At 39.2% G+C, this 20,989-nt stretch overlaps 1 protein-coding gene and 1 long non-coding RNA gene across 2 annotated transcripts; one reads left to right on the top strand and one right to left on the bottom strand.

The window, feature by feature from the left end:
* Positions 1–1,649: 1,649 nt before the first annotated feature.
* On the bottom strand, positions 1,650–19,940 carry Tmem43 (Transmembrane protein 43). Its single transcript, XM_089714677.1, has 8 exons — positions 19,775–19,940; positions 19,576–19,680; positions 18,996–19,222; positions 18,662–18,855; positions 17,109–17,284; positions 7,465–7,693; positions 6,119–6,224; positions 1,650–2,816 (listed from the first exon to the last, which is right to left on the bottom strand). Exons 2-8 carry the CDS (start codon positions 19,678–19,680, stop codon positions 2,699–2,701), a joined length of 1,155 nt encoding a protein of 384 aa, XP_089570803.1. The 5' UTR covers positions 19,775–19,940; the 3' UTR covers positions 1,650–2,698.
* On the top strand, positions 4,090–4,822 carry LOC149489878 (uncharacterized). The gene is made up of 2 exons (XR_016318361.1): positions 4,090–4,334; positions 4,638–4,822. It is a non-coding gene; the product is annotated as an uncharacterized LOC149489878 (long non-coding RNA).
* Positions 19,941–20,989: the final 1,049 nt, after the last annotated feature.

Genomic DNA, 20,989 nt, shown 5'->3' with positions numbered 1-20,989 from the left:
GTCTTGTAAAAGTTATACCTACATAAAAATAAAATTTCATCATTTTCTTATTTTGTCATACTTAACTTTAACTAATTAAAAACATGAGTCTAACAAAATAATTATAATTATGAAGAATAAATACAAAAGCTACAACTTACCTTTTGTGGGAACGCAAGAAGGCGAAAATTAAAAAAAAGCCGAAGATTTATAACAATGTAACGAATGAACACAATCACTGTTATCTACTATTACCTATATTAACTGTAATGGTGTCTTGTTTGATATCAAATAATAAACATCTACCCTCACTTATAAAAATTTAGTACATATATTCACATGAAATATAAGCGCACCTGAAATGGACTCTGAGAAGATATGAATTATTTATTTAACTTTAAAAAAAAACAACCTCACCAACATCATAATATTTAAATTATGAATTTCCAAGAAGCGTTAATATTATGTAAATTGATTTGATTTTAATGAAATCTCATAGATGGCGCTGTTTTAAATTTGTCTTTATACTACTAAGATTCATTATACTGTTTCTCTGCCAAAATTACTTAAATGACGTAGTTTTTATAGTGTAAAGGTAGACAATAGCATGGCTTACTCAAAAACAACATTTAAACATGAGTCTTTAGATTGTACGCTATCGTAGTACAGAGAATACGTAAGAAAAATAAAGGTTCACAGCTCCTCCCCCGCAGGTGATAGCTTGATAATATGTAGCCTATAGCCTGACCCGACCTGTTAGTAATATTCATGCAAAATTTGAAGTCAATCTATGCAGTACTTTTCGAGATTAGCCCGGTCAAACATACAGACAAACAGACAAACAGACAAACCGACAAACAGACAAACAGACAAAAATTCTAAAAACTATGTTTTTGGCTTCTATATCGATTATAGATCATGGATTATGTATTCTTTTAAAAAAATATTCAATGTACAGTTTTGACTTTCCTACGATTTTATTATATGTATAGATTAGAAAGTGCAAGTATAAGTATGATTGTGTTCGTATTTTGTAAGGTTAAAAAATAAAAGAAATAATTAATTCAAGATATTTTATTTAAATGCATCGGAAAATTGTATACAGTATTCTTATATCAAAATCTCATTTACGCAATGATCCACACATCTGAAGCATCCTTTCATAACAAACATCACTTTAATGGTTATAGGTTCATTACACACTAAATATTATGGTCAGTGCATTGAGATAATATTACTACGTATGGAGGAGACACCACGAACAGAATCTGTGCGCCATTTTTATGCTCTAACAGCTAACTAAGTTTTAAAAATTATTATCTAGTTAGGTACTTACCGATAAAAGTTATTCCTTTGCACTTTTCCGTATTATTTGTATTATTTGGGCAATATCGTAATACACAAGAAGGCATATTTGATGCGTTTCACTTTAAAACAAATAAAAAATGAGCGTGCAGTTACGCCATATGGCGTATGTTGAGCGGAACATAAGTGATGTAGGTGGTGTCGTCTCCATATGTGTATCTCAATGGGTCAGTGTTACAAATTCTGAAAATAAATTTACTATAGCTTGACCGCAACCGCTGTACCGCGTTCCTAGGTATGTGCGGTGAGGCGGGGTCCGGGTAAGAAAGAGCACGAGTTAGAAGTTAGAAAGAATTGGAATTTTATGAGAATTATAAATAACTACATTCATAGTAAGTAGTTAGGTAGTGAATAAGTATAAAGCATAGTTACACAATGCCCATACAAAATTGTACACGAGTAATAGCAGTATAAAAATACCAAAGGCATTAGTGTCAATGAAGATGATAATGATATGTAATACGTCACCCCTTCGCAAATGTTAAGTTTTTATAATAAGTACACAATATTTATATGATAGCCTTTACATTATTCGAGGCTATTAATCTACCTGAAAACCGAATTTAAGCCCAATCGGATAAAGAGAATAATTATACCGAGAATAATTATAATAATTATCACAACTCACAACCAGTCACAAATGCATGAATAGACACAATGCGTGTTAATAAATATAATATAATTATTTTGAAAATAACACTTTCATATTGAATATAAATAACAAAAAAACTTTGAAAGATTACAATGACCAGACAAAAAACACTTTACAACATAGTAATTTTACATTGTATTTATAATATTTAAAATACCTCAAAATTGTAGGATCAATTTCTTAAAAGACTACAAGTTACAAATATCTATAACTTAAAACATCAGTAGCACAGGATACACTTCAAGAACTTAACTTAACTTTTTGAGTCCTTTAAACCTATCACTTTATTCTTTCCACAGATTGAATATCTTTAAAAAGATACACAACACAGCTTACATAAATATCACTACCCACTGTACACATTTATAATGACAGAACAGAACATACATTCAATGTTATTTATTGAAGTGAAACTTCTTTATCGGGGTTGGACAAAAATTGAGTGTAACATTTTTGCGTTACGCAGTACGCGTGACATTTTTGCGTTACGCCGTACGCGTGACATTTTTGCGTTACGCCATACTCGTGATATTTTTAAGGTCATAAAGAAGTTTCACTTCTTACGTGTGTACTCTAGTACACGCATAAATTTATTTGTACACAAATACACATTCATCGTTCAACAAATTGGTACGCAACAAATGCGTACATGAGTGCCATAACGCACATCTCGACGAGGTGCGGTATCGCAGTGCGCATGCGTCAGCGGTCCTCGTACCGCGCGCGGCGCGTGTCGCGCGAGAGGAGCGTGGAATAGTGCGCGATTGGTAGTAACGCGCCGCCAAGCGCTAATGCGCCGAACGTGGCTTTGTGGAACAGCCTGCGTGCAATGGAAAGGCTAAGTAATTTTTAGGAAAAAATTGGTTGTTTGTAAAGTAGGTTTACGATCGAGATGTTTACGTGTTAACATAATGCAGTGGCAGCGCTCGAGATGAGACGGGAGATCGGTCCGTCTCTCTCTCGTTATACCTGCGATCGCGCTCGTGAGGTTTTGGTGTGACACGAGTTTCTGAACATGTCACCCGACTAAAACGATTTTAAAAACGTTATCACGTCAAAAATCATTTTGTTTTTTACAGGCCAAAAACACGCCATCTCTGAATTCACGGATAACTCCACCCATCTTCATTACTATCCCATACTATTCCCCTCTATGCTAATGGAAATACCTATAACTTATGTTATGCACGTCTATTCGCACCGTACTTTAACATCGGGCATTGCGCCTGCTCGTTTGCCTTCCCATAATATAAAAAAGAAAAACGCTTATATAAAGGTTACCAACACAACATTCGATTTTCAAAAAAGGCACAATAACGCAAACAAGATTGTAAGTCAAAATAAGATAGCGTGATTCGGTTATCTCTAATGTCTTGAGCGAAAAAGAGACAACTGAAGACAATTCTGGCTACATAGCCACATTTCAAAGTGTGGGGAAGTAATTGGAGAATCTGATAATAATTAATTATTATGATGAGAATGTTTAAGCTTTTAGTAAAAAACCCACTGTAACACGATACCAGGATAAAGATATATAGATAGGTTTCGATTTTTTATGTCATTTTATCTCAACAAGGCTTTTATCATTATGATGTAATCACAGGTTTTTCACCGTTATCGAAACTAAAATCTACATATTACGAGGCTCCATTTGCATATTCTGATTCAAGAATAAAATTATATGTTCAATATAAAGTATAAACCATAAATCAATTTCAAACACATAATCATAATATGCCGTATTTATTTTTCCTGTATGCAAAATGAGTTTTATTTAAATTTGAATTGAATGTTTTTTTTTGGCTACGCGTACGCTGTGTGGACGTCATATGGTTCAAATTATAAACTGGTACATACGAGAATGAACGTTGTTTTTTAGAAATTTACGCAATGCAGTTCACATTAATAAAATAAAATATTCTTCATATGAGAACAGAGCTTAATTTCGCGTGCTTAAATACGTTACAATATAAATAACGATTAATTGTAAATAAATTATGATATACACAGATACAGAATAAAATGCATAGTAATTATGTCGGGATTTTCTAACTTCCCCTGTTCGTTGTGACATCATGGTTTTTACGTATTGCTTTTAAAAAACCACAGAACAGTAAAGTAGATAGAAGTGTGATGTGGGCGTGGCCCACGTGTCACTTGTAAGGTAAGATCACCTAACTTGCTCTCAGTTGTGCGCAGAAAAATATTCGAGTCGGTTGTCAGCTGTCAAACCTTTTTTCCGTATTTATTCATTAATTAGGACGTGTTGTTCGGTATAAGAGTGCAAAAATGATAGCAGACGAAATAATATCAGCAATGGAGGCATTTCATACCATCGGTAAGTCTTATTTTTATTTATTTTACATATAATATTTTATGTTATATCTTCGCTTGTAATTTGTCAAAATTGTATACAAATATCTAGTCAAAATGAACCTTAATCCGTAAGAAATTAGTACTATTATAGATTGAACAGCAAACAAGAATTTCTGGAATATTATTGCAATAAACAAACGAATGTCGCTTTAGTGATGCTTGTGGCGCATATCGACAGTATCGATACTTTAGAAAAGACAAACATTATAAATATTAAATTTTATTTTATTTTTCCTTAGCTTTCATTAGTCCAATTTATTTACAGATTTCCCAAAGAGGCTAATTTAAAAGAGAAATGGATAAATGCAACGTGACGAGTTAACTGAATGCCGAACAGCACTAAGCAGTCTAACAAAGGCCATCGATACAGCAAACCTACGGCAGTTCCAAGATTTAAAATAATGCATATTTTCTGTTTGTATTTTGTAAATATAGATTAATACTATTCTATTCCGTTTTTTATTTAATAATAATAATATAAAAAGACGTACTTAGTAGTAATAAACATACTCCAAAATGTGACACATTATACTATACTCGTATAATAGAAAGAAAAAAAATACACAAAAAATATTTATTTGTGAATTATCGATATCTCGATATCGATAACAAGGCTGACATCCCTCAGGGCATAGCATCAGATAAATATCAAGTTAATGTCATTAATGTTGAGTGACACAAATTTCAACCTTATCTCTATGTGTTGAGGTTCAAAGTTATATCTATCGAAAACTAACGCCCTCTGTTGTGGAGTAGCTGAATGTTTTTCGAATTTGGAATTTCTGTGCAATGAGAAACAAAACAGCTAATATACCTAGAGATGTTATACTAAAATAAACCGTAACATGGTGCGTTAGGGTACATATTGAAATGCTGAATTTATAACCTAAGTCAGTTTTTACTCAAATTAAGCTGTCCAATCAAAGGCATAGTTTACTTGTAGTGTACTGTATAACTATCGGTTTAAATGTGTGGGTTTGGCGACACTGGTTTTCATACTAATTATGACATTATCGCACTTCTATTTGTTTTTATTGTTCTGTGTAAAAAACCGAAAGGTTAAGTATATTTAATTCTAAGCAAATAATAAATAATTTGGAAAATCCAAAAGTGCACGCCTCATAATTTTTTTTTTAATAATTATTTATTAATTATTATTTTTGTTTATTTAATAACAATTAAACCACATCGAATCAGACCCTGAAAAATGAAAGGGTTCTATTCCTGAGCATACTCAAGCGTAAGAGAAAAAAAAGACTCGATTAGTAAAGTATTTCGGTCGCTATCGTGTTAACAAGAAAATCCTCCGCACATACAGACACGGACGTCCAAGACAGAACTTTTTTAAACTGTTTTTTAACTAGTTTAAATAACAAAAATGACATCAAAAATATCATGAATGTTAAAAATAGTGTTTTTTCTTAATATGTGTGTGTATGTATTATCTTACAAGTGCAATGTATGATACATAAAGACATTTTAAGTTTGAAAAATCAGATGTTTTGCGCGAAGTGACAGTAGTACCCACCTCAACGCTTCGCTTATGAGGCGTGCAAAAATACAACGTAACGTAGATACTTGATAGAAATTACGGAATTTTTATCTATTCTTTAAATTTTTTTGTTAAGCTATAAGCTAAAATTTTGAACTTTATGTTAAAAAATCTGGATTTTTTTTGCATAGAATATACTTATAAATGTATGTATGTCTAGAATGGTAAAGATGTAAAAATTTCAATATGCTTACCAAGGAATGGAGATTATAAACAGGGTGTAAGAAAACGACAGAACCAAGTTGACCCAGAGTCGCGTACACCGTCTAAGGTTACTGGACACCCATTTACATTGGAGAACTGAAAATATGCAGTTATTAAATTATTACAATAAAAATATTAACAGAAAATTACAGGAACATAGAAAACTGTATTTTGCTTACTGCACATTTGCATGGTGCGCAGGTTTCAGTTGTGGGAACTATAGTAGAGCCATTTTAATAGGCAACATTTGACATTTCAACAAAATTCAACAACATAACCTAGTAGCGACGACATAGAATAATATATTATTTCGTTTTGTTAGAACTGCACATTTGCTTAACTATTTTCAATTGCGATTACAAATTTATAATAATAATGACCGAAACAAGTCATTTTAAGATTTGATTTTACTGATAAACCATTGTAAATACATATAATAAACAATTTCTGATTTAAAGAACTGACGTCGCTACAATTTTGTGTCAATAAATCTCTTTTCTTTTTAAATACCAGAGACGTTACTCTAAAATTCGAAATCTGACATCTAGAATCGAATGCATTGATGACTTGTGAATAAAAATCACCATAAATTAATAAATGCATTGCGTTTTTTTTTAATTATGTAGGTACTTCCGTACTTGACTTATTTTGCTCGAAAGAAAGTATACAACTGGGACAGGGATTCGCCTGATGAATTTTAAAATTGATATGTGTTTCAAGTTAGATTGAAAAATGTTTCAAGTCCGTATCGATTAATTCACTTCAATCGATGTTTTTAAGAAGGTTACCTCTCTTCAAAGATAAAATTGATATAGACGTCAAATGTTGCCTATTAAATTGGCTCGACTATAATCAAATTTATTTGTTATCCTCCACATTGTGTTGTATTTTTCTATTTAAGTAGTACGAGTCAAACTTAGCACTGAGAAAGGTACTCCCACAGAAGATCGGCGTCAAATACTAGCATGCGAATTCTAATCTGTATTGTGCAATGACTGGAGCATTTGGAGGCATCCTTCCCAGCCCATACTATTTATTAGCCCATTATTCCAGTCGTCAATACTTTCCTTATCCCTAATCCATTAAAAGCAGGCAACGCATTTGCGCAAATGTTTTTAGGCAGTGGTGATGGAATATCATCAGGCGAACCACCAGCTCAGGTGAAATTCAAAACGTATTTTTTCAGAATATAATTTCTTCCGCGAATTGTAAATTCTTTGAAGGCTTCTCTAAGGCTTACAATAACAGTAAAAACATCATAAATATTTCTAAAAGCATCTTATAAATGAAATAAAAACAACAAAATTTATATATGTAAGTATACAAATGTACTCACATAATGTTAGCCATTCTGGGTGTAGGGTCATGATAGCAGCAAACACTTGCACAAAGCCGAGCAGACGATATTTCCATGTGTGCGTGTTTGCGTCACGTTTTTCCAAATCGTAAAGCTGTTTTAAATTGTATGAGCCCTTTCGCATTAGGGAAATTGGATCAGCAGACGGGAAGTTTTTGGGAGAATATGGTTGTAGCGTGCCTCTTTCCACTAGTCCTACCGCAGTGTACTATAAATAAATTTTATTAAATAAAAATTATAACTGACCAATACACAAACTCACTTTATTACTTTTTATTTCTTGTACATATTAGCATACATATTTTTCGCCTATAGTGCAAGTAAAAAGTATGGCCGCACGCGCGAAGCGACGTTGCTGCATCGTGGAAACAGTTTTGATTGTAACCACGCAATTCGCAAGATGCAAGAATTCCTGAATAATAGGCGAAATGAGTTTTTTAATAAATTAAATAAAATAAGAATACCTATGAAATGAATTAAACATGACGATATTCGAAATGTACGATAAAATCCACATTATCAGCGCTAATGAAGAATGTTACTAGGTGTTACGGACGACAACCCCTTGTAAATAGTTTCACCATGTCTTAAGTATTTTTTAATGTATAAAGTTCCTTCGTGTGTTTTTATTGTAGAATAGAGTAACGTTTTATAGTGTGTTTTTGATTATCTTTTTATGTGATATTATTGTATGTAATTAGAGAGTTTATAGTACGTTGTTATTTTGCTATATTTTATTATTATATCGAGTCTATGTAAAGTATAACGTAGTAAATTCATTTGTTAGACGCACGCGGCACTTTTACCACCGTCGGGTGTATACTGTGTAAAAATGCACCACTAGCCTACGGGGTACGGCGTCTTACCCACCGTCGGGAGTAATCCCTATAGTTTTGTATAAGAGAAACGACTTTTGACCGCATAACACACACCACTCCGCACAGTCAAGAGCTCATCACTTGAGCAACAGCAAGAAGCAAGAAGTCTCATGGTCAACAGTCGTCGCTCAGCGTACCTACTACTATTGTATATAGTAATAAGAAGCTATTGTACGTCGTTATTAAGAAGAAATTGTACGTCGTTATTACCAAGAAATTGTACATCGTTATTAAGAAGAAATACAGTCCACTGAATTAAGAAAAGGCGGGTTTTATTACATCCCCAATTGGCCCCCCATAGAGGTTGGTCCTTCGAGCCGGATCAATAAGAAACCGGTACGAGCGTTAAGAAGACCTGGTTGAAGACCGAAGAGACCCAAGTAACATCAAGATCACCCAACGGTGCGACGGGCAGGCGTTTGCAGTGCAGAGCGGCGCAACGAGTCAGCGCAGCGAGCCAGCACAGCGAGTCAGCGCAGCGAGCCAGCACAGCGAGCAACGCAGCGAGTCAGCGCAGCGAGTCAGCGCAGCGAGTCAGCGGCATCGTGGTGATCCAGCTTCAATTAAAAAACGCGGTTTTCACCGCGCCTCTAATTCACAGCACCTAACGGTGTCAAAGGCTGTGAATTCAGAGCTTAACGCTGTTGCAAGACAGTGGTGCAGTGCGTGGTGTGACACTGCCGGTTCAGTCGAAAGGCGCAACGGGCGTCGAACCGAAAAGCACTGCTACGCCGGTAAGGTGTTGGACGGTATTGGGACCGGACTGTAGGTACTGCCAAAAGCACCGGACACTCCCGCCGGTGACAGAGCACCCAGTACTTTCCAGCACTCTCTGCCGGGTAGGCCCTCCCTTTCCTATCCTTATATTCCATCCCTGAAGGAGCATATCTCGGTGCGAGCCGAGCCCTCCTGAAGGTCTGTTAGGGCCAGTTAGGCAGGTAGGGGGGCACCAGCGCCCGAAGAAGATGCCAACAACGCGCAGTCAGACTACGGGGGACGCGAATAGGGTACACGCCGAAGGTCCTGCGTCGGCATCGACCGACACCTTTGAAGTCCCGGACACACACGTTGGGGTAGGCACGACGACACCCGCGATGACGACACCCGCGACGATAGTAGGAACGCAAGCTAGGCGCACCGCGGCGCCATCGGTTAGATCACAACGCTCGACAGTGAGCGTAACGGCTAGGATCAAACGGCGAGAGTTAGAAACCGCGGAAAAGCTAGCTGCATTTAGGCGGGAAGAGCTACGCATCGAGGCCGATTTAGAACGAAAACGACTCGAGGCGGACGTCGTCGATATTCGGGAAGAAACGGATAGGGAAAGCGTTGAGGGAGAGATTATTAAACATCGCGTGAACGATTGGTTAGAGCGAAGCATGCCACGGGGGGAGCCGGAAATCCCCAGAGCCGCGATAGGAGCAGAGGCGAAGACGCCGCGGAACCACTCGCCAGAGGCACGGCGGAGTACTACAGGGATTCGTGAGCTGACGTCTCGTCGCGTACCGGATAGGCATAGGGACCAACGATCACCGTCGCCGCGGCGACAGAGCGATATAGAAAAACTCGCGGTTACGTTAGAGCATCTAACGAGGAATCGACCGACATCAAGGCAAGCTATGGAGTTGCCAGGCTTTAACGGGGCCCCGGGCGAATGGCTACCGTTTAAAGCAGCGTATGTAGAAACAAACGCGCAGTATAGGTTCACGGCAAGCGAGAATATAGCACGCTTAAGGTCTTGCTTAAAAGGAGAAGCGAGGCAAGCCGTATCCGCGTTATTGTTTACAGCGAACGACCCGGACGTTATACTAAAGACATTAGAGCAATGTTTTGGGAGACCGGAGGTTATTATAGACGGCGCTTTAGAGGACATTAAGCGTCTGCCGCGTTTAGGGACCGCGCCCAACGAAATAAATCAGTTCGCGATAAAGTTGCAAAATATAGTTACGATAATATCGTGTCTAGATGAGCGAGGATACTTGCAAAACCCGATGTTAGCGCGAACGGTAGTAGACAAGTTGAGCCCGCACATGCGGTCACGCTGGTGCGATTATGCGGAAGACCATGGAAATTACGCGGAGCCAGAGATTACGACACTATCACGCTTCCTTATGCGAGAGGCGGATAGGAGTCTAAGGCACACTTTCGCGTCCTCGGGGCTCGCTATAGGCGGTCGAAGCATCGGTAGGTATAACGAGCCGGCACAACGTAACGAACGCAAACCGATGAAAGTATACGCCACCGCGGCGGTGGAGAGTAAGGACGTATGCTTTTGTTGCGGGGCGGAGCATAAGACGTTTACGTGTAAAAAGCTATTAGCGATGCCAGTTCAAAAACGATGGGAATGGGCGAAAGAGACACACGTATGTTTCCAGTGTCTGAATAGCAAACACAGACGTTTTCGATGCAAAGCAAAACGCTGTGGCACGGAAGAGTGCCGGGAAGGTCATCACGCGTTATTACATTTACAAGAAAAGAAAAATAGCGAACGTGAAAGCGAACACAGCGAGGACGTAGCCGTACATACGGCGTCCATCCACGCCACGACGGCTCTCAGTAAAGTACTACTTAAAGTTTGTCCTATCACCGTCAGAGGCGCTGGCGGTGAAGTAGAGACGTACGCGCTACTGGATGAAGGGTCCACAGTCACCTTGATAGACGATGAACTCGCAAACATCGTGCGCGCACAGGGGCCAACGCAGCCGCTAAGTATAAGGGGTATCTCGTCTGCTACGAATGAGAACGAAAGCAGGAAAGTAGAGATTAGTGTACGCGGCCGCGGCCAGAGCGATTTCAAACAAATAAAAGCGCATACGATGAGAGACTTGCGTATCGGTAGTCAGACGGTGCGAGCCGAGTATTTAGTACACTCGCACCTAACATCGTTAAGGTCACGTGACTTGTGCTACGAAAACGCGACGCCTAAAATACTAATTGGAACGGACAACTGGCACTTAATCGTTTCGCGACGCTTATTGGTCGGCGGGAATGACGAACCGGCGGCGTCACTTACCCAGTTAGGATGGGTCATTCATGGGACCGCGCCGCGCCGATCGATAACGCGGGACGATGAGAGGGTGTTACACGTCGTGAGCGATAAGGAATTTCAAAGTAACACAGAGGACGAAAACCTGCGCGATAGAGTGGAAGCACATTTCGGAATAGACGCGTTAGGTATTTCAATGCGTGTGAAACCGTGCGAGTTAGATGAACGCGCGGTACGAGCCTTCGAATCGTCGGTCGCGCTGAGGGACGGGCATTATGAGGTGGGACTGCCTTGGAAGAATAACGATATAATAATGCCACCTAGCTACGAAGCGGCCCGGCGACGATTACAAGGAATCGAGTTGAAAATGGATAGATCGCCGTCTTTTAAAGCGGATTATACGGCGCAAATAGACAGGCTCATCAAGGAAGGATACGCCAAGAAGTGTGAAGGCAGCACGCACGCGACGCACGAACTAGATACGCGACTTTGGTACTTACCGCATTTCGCGGTAACGAACCCGAACAAACCGGGTAAGATGCGGCTAGTATTCGACGCAGCAGCGCGCGTGGGAGGCCGCTGCCTCAATGACGTATTATTGGATGGGCCCGACTTGTTACAATCGCTCAACGGCGTATTATTTCGCTTCCGGGAACGACCCGTAGCAGTATCGGCCGACATAAGAGATATGTTTTTGCGAATAAAAATACGTCCGGAAGACGTGGCGGTGCAGCATTTTCTGTGGCGAGGGGACGACCGAGTAGGTCCGCCGCAGAAATACGTCATGACATCCATGATATTCGGAGCGAGGAGTTCGCCTTTCTTAGCACACAGCGTGCGTAATAAATGCGCTCAAGATCATCAAGAATCCCACGCACTAGCTTACGAGGCCATCACGCTTAATCACTACATGGACGACTGGCTGGATAGCTTCAGCTCCGCGGAAGTGGCCGCCCGCACCATACAGGAGGTTAGAGAAGTCTACGAACGCGCGGGTTTCCATCTAGCAGGATGGAGCGCGAACATAGAGGAGTTACTCGCACCTGTATGTAGAGAGGATAGAGCCGGCGCTCCGCGTGAGCTAGGTGCCAACGCCCACGCATATGAAAAAACGTTAGGCATCCTGTGGTTATCGGGTAGCGATGAGTTAGCATTTAATACGGCAATGAATAGGATTCCGGGCGACATTAAGAACGGGCAACGCGTACCAACCAAGCGAGAGGCGCTAGCGACGGTTATGGCGTTATTCGACCCACTCGGCTTGTTGAGCCCGTATACGGTCACAGCCAAGATTATGTTGCAGGGGCTGTGGCGCAAACAAGTCGCGTGGGACGAACCATTGCCCGTCGAGGAGGCTGAAGCCTTCAGCGAATGGTTATCAGATATACGGTACATAGAAGCGTTGAGGTTGCCGCGCTGTTATGAAAAGAAAGAGATAGCAAGTAGGCAATTACATGTGTTTTGCGACGCGAGCGAGCAGGCGTATGCGGCGGTCGCGTACTGGCGATTTGTGAACCATGACGGCAGCGTGTCCGTGGCGCTGATCGCAGGAAAAGCCAGAGTAGCTCCCATGAAGGCGCAAACGATACCGCGGCTCGAGCTGCAGGCGTGCCTAATAGGCGCACGCCTAGCGGAGTCAATTATGCGCGAGCATCGGGAACCGTGCGAAGCTACATTCTGGAGCGATTCGAAGACAGCACTGCATTGGATTAGGAACGAATCCGCGCGATACACGCCGTACGTAGCGCACAGGCTCACCGAGATCACCGAGTTAACAAACGCAAAGCAGTGGCGATGGGTACCAACAGACAAGAACGTAGCAGACGCCGCCACACGAGCAGGAAATACCGCACTTACGAGCACGAACAGCTGGTTTAGGGGACCGCGATTCTTATTAGAATCGCCCGAGACGTGGCCCCAAGAGAGCGTAGGAAAGCCAACAACAATTTCATGCGAAATCGTAGCGCACGCGACAGTAGTAACACCGTTGATAGACGTAACGCGGTTCTCAACGTATACCCGATGCGCCCGGGCGTTAGCGCGCGTTTTATTGTTCGTCGCTAAATGCCGTAAGCAAATACGAACTATGGACGTAACGTTGATGGAACAGGCAGAACGGACATTGTTGAAGCAGGCGCAACGAGAGAGCTTCGCAGATGAAATCAAGGCGCTCGAGTGCGGCAGAGGCGTCCCGCGCACTAGCCGCGCGTTTAAGTTGAACGTGTGTATAGACGAAGACGGGCTATTGCGCTTGAGAGGACGGATTAACGCAGCCGACGTTCCTGAATTAAGAAAACGGCCGGTCCTACTCGACGGCAAGCACCCGCTCACACGTCTCATCGTCATTAAAGAACACGGTGAAAACGCTCACATCGGTCGCGAACACGTAGTAAATAATTTACGGCAAAAGTATTGGATAATAGGTATACGCGCCGTAGTAAAATCGGTTATAAGTAAATGTGTCACATGCACGGTGAAGAGACGCAACCCAAGTGTGCCCATAAAGGGCAACCTACCGCGGGTACGACTAGACATGTATTCCCGTCCATTCGCGAGTACAGGAGTAGATTGTTTCGGCCCGATGACGGTCACGGTAGGTAGGCGCAGAGAGAAACGGTGGGGAATGCTATTCACGTGCATGACAACGCGCGCGATACATTTAGAGATCTTACACAGCCTGAGTACGGACTCAGCCATAATGGCACTACGTAGGATGGCCGCGCGACGCGGGTGGCCAGCGGTTATAATGAGCGATAACGGTACTAACTTTCGCGGCTCCGACGTCGAATTAAGGCGCGCCTACGCAGAGTGGCTGCCAGAGTTGGAAGGATGCGCACTGGGAAAAAGAACAAAGTGGAGGTTCATCGACCCGGGCGCACCCAACCAAGGGGGTAGCTGGGAGCGGCAAATCCGTACGGTTAAGAGCGCATTGACGGTTGTATTAAACGAGCAGGCACCCCGGGACGAAGTGCTACAAACGTTAATGAACGAGGTCGAGTTTACGGTAAACTCGCGACCGCTTACGCACGTCTCAGTCGACCCTGAGGACCCGGAAGCGTTAACTCCGAACCACTTCTTACTAGGAACGGCAGACGGTATGCCAGTGATAGGTTCCAGTAACCGGTTGGACAAGCGGGCTTGGAGGGTTGCGCAAGCGCTAGCCGACGCTTTCTGGGCTAGATGGGTGAGGGAGTATTTGCCTACGCTTACACCGAGGGGAGACGCGGTACGGTCGACACCGAACGTCAAGAAAGGGGACGTGGTGTTGATAACAGACGGCATATTACCGCGCAACGTGTGGCCTTTAGGGCAAATAGAACGTGTGTACGAAGGGACGGACAAGGTGGTGCGCAGCGCCGACGTAAGGACCAAGGGGGGGATTTTTAGGCGACCCGTTAGGAGGTTAGTCGTCCTCCCGTTAAATGAGGGCTCCGAGGTTCTGCGCCGGGGGGAGGATGTTACGGACGACAACCCCTTGTAAATAGTTTCACCATGTCTTAAGTATTTTTTAATGTATAAAGTTCCTTCGTGTGTTTTTATTGTAGAATAGAGTAACGTTTTATAGTGTGTTTTTGATTATCTTTTTATGTGATATTATTGTATGTAATTAGAGAGTTTATAGTACGTTGTTATTTTGCTATATTTTATTATTATATCGAGTCTATGTAAAGTATAACGTAGTAAATTCATTTGTTAGACGCACGCGGCACTTTTACCACCGTCGGGTGTATACTGTGTAAAAATGCACCACTAGCCTACGGGGTACGGCGTCTTACCCACCGTCGGGAGTAATCCCTATAGTTTTGTATAAGAGAAACGACTTTTGACCGCATAACACACACCACTCCGCACAGTCAAGAGCTCATCACTTGAGCAACAGCAAGAAGCAAGAAGTCTCATGGTCAACAGTCGTCGCTCAGCGTACCTACTACTATTGTATATAGTAATAAGAAGCTATTGTACGTCGTTATTAAGAAGAAATTGTACGTCGTTATTACCAAGAAATTGTACATCGTTATTAAGAAGAAATACAGTCCACTGAATTAAGAAAAGGCGGGTTTTATTACATCCCCAATTGGCCCCCCATACTAGGTATGCCAAATCCCTTGAAATTGTGTCTCAGTAAAGCCTGTATGTATACAAATACACTAGTTTTTGTCGTAGTCAAAAATACCAAGTAGTTTTGATTTTATACGCATTCAAAGTTTCGAAAAATATCGAGTCCCGCTAATAGTCACGTGACCGCTTGTGACGTCACGTCACAACGCGCCTCGCGGCCGCGCCCCCGCGCTTAGTATCAAGTCGGCAGCGCTGTAGTAGGTGTTATAGCTTGCGCAGTATTTTGATGGGTTTTCATCCGCGAAACTCGTTAATAGTCCAATAATAGTAATTACTAATTATTATTCGTTTAATAAAATAACAGTCATGCCAAAGTTTCATCTTTATTTAATAGTTTCTCAAAATATTCTATACAATTGCGTTTTTGCACTGCTGATCTCTGAGGTTTATCTTCATTTTCCTGTTGACATTTGAATTTGTGTGGAACTATACCCTGTTTTTGTTTAATTCTTCTCCCGACCAACTTATATTTTAGTATAGTTCTCCATATCATTCTCAACTTAAAACAAGAAAAAATCTTACTAGCCATCTACCTTTTACTTAGCCCATACGAGCAGAGCAGAAGCACAATCTAGTATAGATTAAAACTTGTATAGAAAACAAAGGATAACGCAAAACAGCTGCAATGTTCTCAAAATATTATAATATGTAGTACTATGTAAGAAAACGGAAAATTCTGACACCAAAGGCACCTCTGACCATTTTTTGTTTACGTCCTTTGCAACTATAAAAAACAATTTATCCGGCGAATTGGTAGTTGTATTTTTACATTTAGGAACAACACATGATTTTCTGGTATTTAGATTGGACATTTTTAAAAGTATTTAATTATAATTTCGACGGCACGGGCGTGCGATCGCTAGCGGACTGAGTGAGCCAGATTGAGCGTGTTGTGGTGTGACGTCACACCATCACCGGGCGTTTACAACTTGTTTTACTTCTAAATCGGAAACTAATTGACGTATCGAAGTAATTTTTTCACTAGTATTATTTATTTTTGACAGAGAATATGGATTGCTAATAATCAAAATTATAGTAGAGCCATTTTAATAGGCAACATTTGACAGTTCAACAAAATTCAACAACGTAACCTAGTAACGACGACATAGAATAACATGATATTTCGTTTTGTTGTAACTGCACATTTGCTTAACTTTTTTCAATTACGATTACATATTTATAATAATAATGACCGATGCAACTAATTTTAGGATTTGATTTTACTGATAAACCATTCTAAACATAATAAACATTTTCTTATTTAAAGAACTGACGTCGCTACAATTATGTGTCAATAAACCTTTTTTCTTTTTAAATACCAGAGACGTTACTCTAAAAATCGAAATCTGACATCTAGAATCGAATGCATTGATTACTTGGGAATAAAAATCATCATAAATTATTGACATGTATTTCAAGTTCGATTGACAAATGTTTCAAGTCCGTATCGATTAATTCGCTTTAATCGATGTTTTTAAGCAGGTTACCACCCTATGAAGATAAAATTGATAGACGTCAAATGTTGCCTATTAAATTGGCTCAACTATAGTGAACATTCTCCATTCGCAGTTATTAAATGTTTACTTTTTTGTTTCAATGCCAATGCACCTATCCTTTTCTATGGAATAAAAACTACTTACAATATCATCTTCTCGACCAGCATAAGAGAAATGTATGCGCAAATCACCAATCTCATGTTCCAGTGGACTATTACCATGGTAGTAAAAACCTGAATGTAGCTTTATATCATTCCTTTCTGGTCTTGAATCTGACCATATCTCATAATAATCATTTACCTTCCTTTTCACATCCAATCCTTAAATATAAAAGACAAGAGTATTAATAAAATTCAAATAAAATAAAAATATTAATACTAAAATATATTGTTGCTAATTGCAAATGGTTTATTCATACAAAAGAGGTGGTGGCTCAGTGGTTAAGACAATATAGTAAAAAATTTGGAAGTTTTGAGTCTTAATAATCTTCTATAATATAAAAATGAATCGCAAAATGTGTTGGTAAGCGCATAACTCGAGAACGGGTGGACCGATTTCGATAATTCTTTTTTTATTATATTCCTTGAAGTACCATGATGGTTCTTATGTAGAGAAAACATAAATATGTACCACGGGCGAAGCCGGGGCGGACGCTAGTGTAGTAATAAAGTAATTTGGAAAATCCAAAAGTGCACGCCTCATAATTTTTTTTTAATAAATATTTATTAATTATTATTTTTGTTTATTTAATAACAATTAAACCACATCGAATCAGACCCTGAAAAATGAAAGGGTTCTATTCCTGAGCATACTCAAGCGTAAGAGAAAAAAAAAGACTCGATTAGTAAAGTATTTCGGTCGCTATCGTGTTAACAAGAAAAAGGATCCGCACATACAGACACACGGACGTCCAAGACAGAACTTTTTTAAACTGTTTTTTAACTAGTTTAAATAACAAAAATGACATCAAAAATATCATGAACGTTAAAAATAGTGTTTTTTCTTAATATGTGTGTGTATGTATTATCTTACAAGTGCAATGTATGATACATAAAGACATTTTAAGTTTGAAAAATCAGATGTTTTGCGCGAAGTGACAGTAGTACCCACCTCAACGCTTCGCTTATGAGGCGTGCAATAAAATGATTGATTTTCAATTTTACTACAACAGGGTTTTAGGTGTCACATTTTGTGAAACATTTTCTTTGCTAGCATGGAAGATTATGGCCATTCATAACTTTCATAAGAGGCCGGCTAAACATCCCTTTTTGCATTGAGTAATAGCACAATATAAAGATACAACCAGTACGAATCTTCATACAAAACATTGGAAATGGCTCACACACACAAGCAAGTGTGTTCACGAGAATCATAAGGGTTGTATGTGTTGTATGATGATTCCCTTCAGATACAACAATCTATATATTGCGGTAATAGGTTCTTTATGACCATCCTACTACTATTATAAAGGCGAAAGTTTGTAAGGATGGATGTATGGATGTTTGTTACTCTTTCACGTTAAAACTACAAAACCGATTGCAATAAAATTTTGCATACATATAGAGAGTAACTTGGATTAACACATAGGATAGGTTTTATCCCGGAAATCCCACGGGAACGGGAACTATGCGGGTTTTACTTTGAAAACGCGGGCGAAGCCGCGGCGGAAAGCTAGTAACACATAAAATTCAACTTACCTAAATACATCCATCCAATTTTCACATTTTCAGCAATGTGTGTTTCACTAAAGAGTGGCATTGATGTAGGATTGTGATGTCCAGGACGAATATAAAACAGAGCAGAATCAACAACATAATCTTTCCACTCTTTACGGTACCAGTATGTCTTCTGTGATTCTTCAGCTGGTTCACTTAGAAAGTTCTCTGTATCTCTGAAAATGTATGTACTTACAAAATATAAGTTACCTTGTTTCTCTTATTTGAAATTTGGATATACATACTTTGGTAAAGCAAAGGTAGATTATTTGGTGAAAGATTGTTTGGACATAACTATAAAAGCAGTAATTCTTACGTAGTTTCTTCAATCCATTGGTACATCTGTACACGCTTCCTTAACTTCACCGCCTGCACTTGTATATTATAATCTGGTTCTGATATTGGCTCTAAGATTCTCAAGGGACCCACTATATGAACAATCTTATCTTCATACCGCGCCGCATCGTCTTGCGTATGAACATCTATACTCTGAGCTGCAGACATTAGCTCTTCCAACATCAAGTTACTTCTTATTGCATGACCCTAAAGCAAAAGAATGAAATACAGATTATTATAAATAAATAAATATTATAGGACTATATTACACAAATCGACCTAATCCCACAGTAAGCTCAATTAAGGCTTGTGTTGTGGGTACTAGGCGACGATAAATATAATATTTAATAAATACATATATAGATAACACCCAGACCCAAGAACAAATAATTGAGTTCATCACACAAATATTTGCCCTGACCGGGGATCGAACCCGGGACCGTCGGTTCAGTAGGCAGTTACTTTACCACTGCGCCAACCGCGTCGTCAAATTATTATTCCATTCATATCCGTATTGAATCTTATGATTGAACCTTGACTATGAAATATATGATACATACCTCAGCCCAAATTAAAAAATAAGTTACACCACAAAATAATATAAGACTCATTATAGTAGTTATCCAAGTTTGTCTGAAGTGATTTGCCGCGGCAGACCAAGCCATCTGAAAGCAATATTTTTTGGGAAAATTATCTTATAAATATTTTACAATAATAAAAGCTACATGTTATTGAAAAATTTTATTATTGATTACCTACCTTGATGTTATTTTAAATTGTTGATTCTGAATTATTAGTGCGTTATTGTTGCTTGCTTGGAAACTGGATAAAGAGCCAACTATTTACAGAATTATACTTCATTAGTACGTCGGCATTTTATAAATCGTATTTTAATTTCTTCAAATTTTTATCATATTCATTTGTGTATATATTTAATTTGACAGATGAAGTCATGATCGGCACAGAGCATGATGATCAGTGATCTCATGCCAATCTCATCTGTGCTCATCATTCATGCTCATGAAAAGTATTAACTTCCAAAATAAAGCGAGCCCCTAGCTTAAAATTAAACATAAATGCTATAAAATATAATAGAAATAGGCCCATACCTACATACACATAATTTTTTAACAAAAATAATTACACATGAAAAGAATATGGAAATAATTTTATAGATGGCAATATTATGAAATTTCTCAATGGAGGTGCGACAACACTGTCAAGCTCAGAGGAATAAACCTCAGAGGAATAAACCTATAAGAGTTCTTATATTGAGACAGAACAAAATACATATTTTCTAATCTACTTTCTCTTAGTCAATAACAGCATAAGTCAGATTGAGATAGCGATAGAGTATCTGCACTGTCTTCAAACGTAGCGCGCCGGCTATGTTTTGTTTGCCTTCCAGCTGGAGGTCTCGGTGCGTCAAGTGTTTTTAACGAAATATTTAGAAAATATAAAGTGTATAGTGTTTCTTTTTATTTGTCAGTGTGCTAAAATGACTATTGTATGTTTAGCTACCGGCTATTACTAGTCGAATGGGAGTTTTGGATGAAAACAATGAAAAAATATCTTTCCATCGGTAAGTGATTTTCAGCAAATTGATAAATATTTATGTTCTAAACCTATTTGAAGGTTTTATCAAGCGCTTTTTTATAAGTTTATGTTGTAACTGTAACATTTACCCACTTTATGGGGTTGTGGAATACAAAAGAATTAAATAATTTTTAAAAAATGTCACAATATTATCACGTTTGGCATTTTGTTTACCACCGTAGTGTTGTAACACATCTAGCGTATATTATCGATTTATGACAAAAAATCTATTTCATATTAACGTTGATTTATTTATTTTGTTTCTTATATCAGATTTATATGTAGTTGTTGTAGCAAATAATAGATGTAAATTTTCTACAGCAGGAAAATAAAAAATACCACGTGGTTGTTTTATTTGACTTATCTGTTTAGTTTGTT

The sequence above is a fragment of the Colias philodice genome, chromosome 3 (assembly GCF_061535455.1).
Source record: "Colias philodice isolate Cphi_HAF_F1 chromosome 3, ilColPhil1 Martin Lab GWU primary, whole genome shotgun sequence".
Lineage (NCBI taxonomy): Eukaryota > Metazoa > Arthropoda > Insecta > Lepidoptera > Pieridae > Colias > Colias philodice.
Note: the sequence above shows the minus strand (reverse complement) of the source record. Positions and strands in the feature narration are given on the sequence as shown.

What these genes read in the sequence shown, in the direction of transcription:
- Tmem43 (XM_089714677.1), bottom strand. Translation starts at nt 19,680, where the DNA reads ATGGCTTGGTCTGCCGCGGCAAATCACTTCAGACAAACTTGGATAACT. An exon ending in ATTTTTTAATTTGGGCTGAG is followed by an intron (nt 19,223 to 19,575) that starts GTATGTATCATA and finishes CTTTTGCTTTAG; the next exon opens with GGTCATGCAATAAGAAGTAA. An exon ending in CTGGTCGAGAAGATGATATT is followed by an intron (nt 7,694 to 17,108) that starts GTAAGTAGTTTT and finishes ATTTATTTATAG; the next exon opens with TACACTGCGGTAGGACTAGT.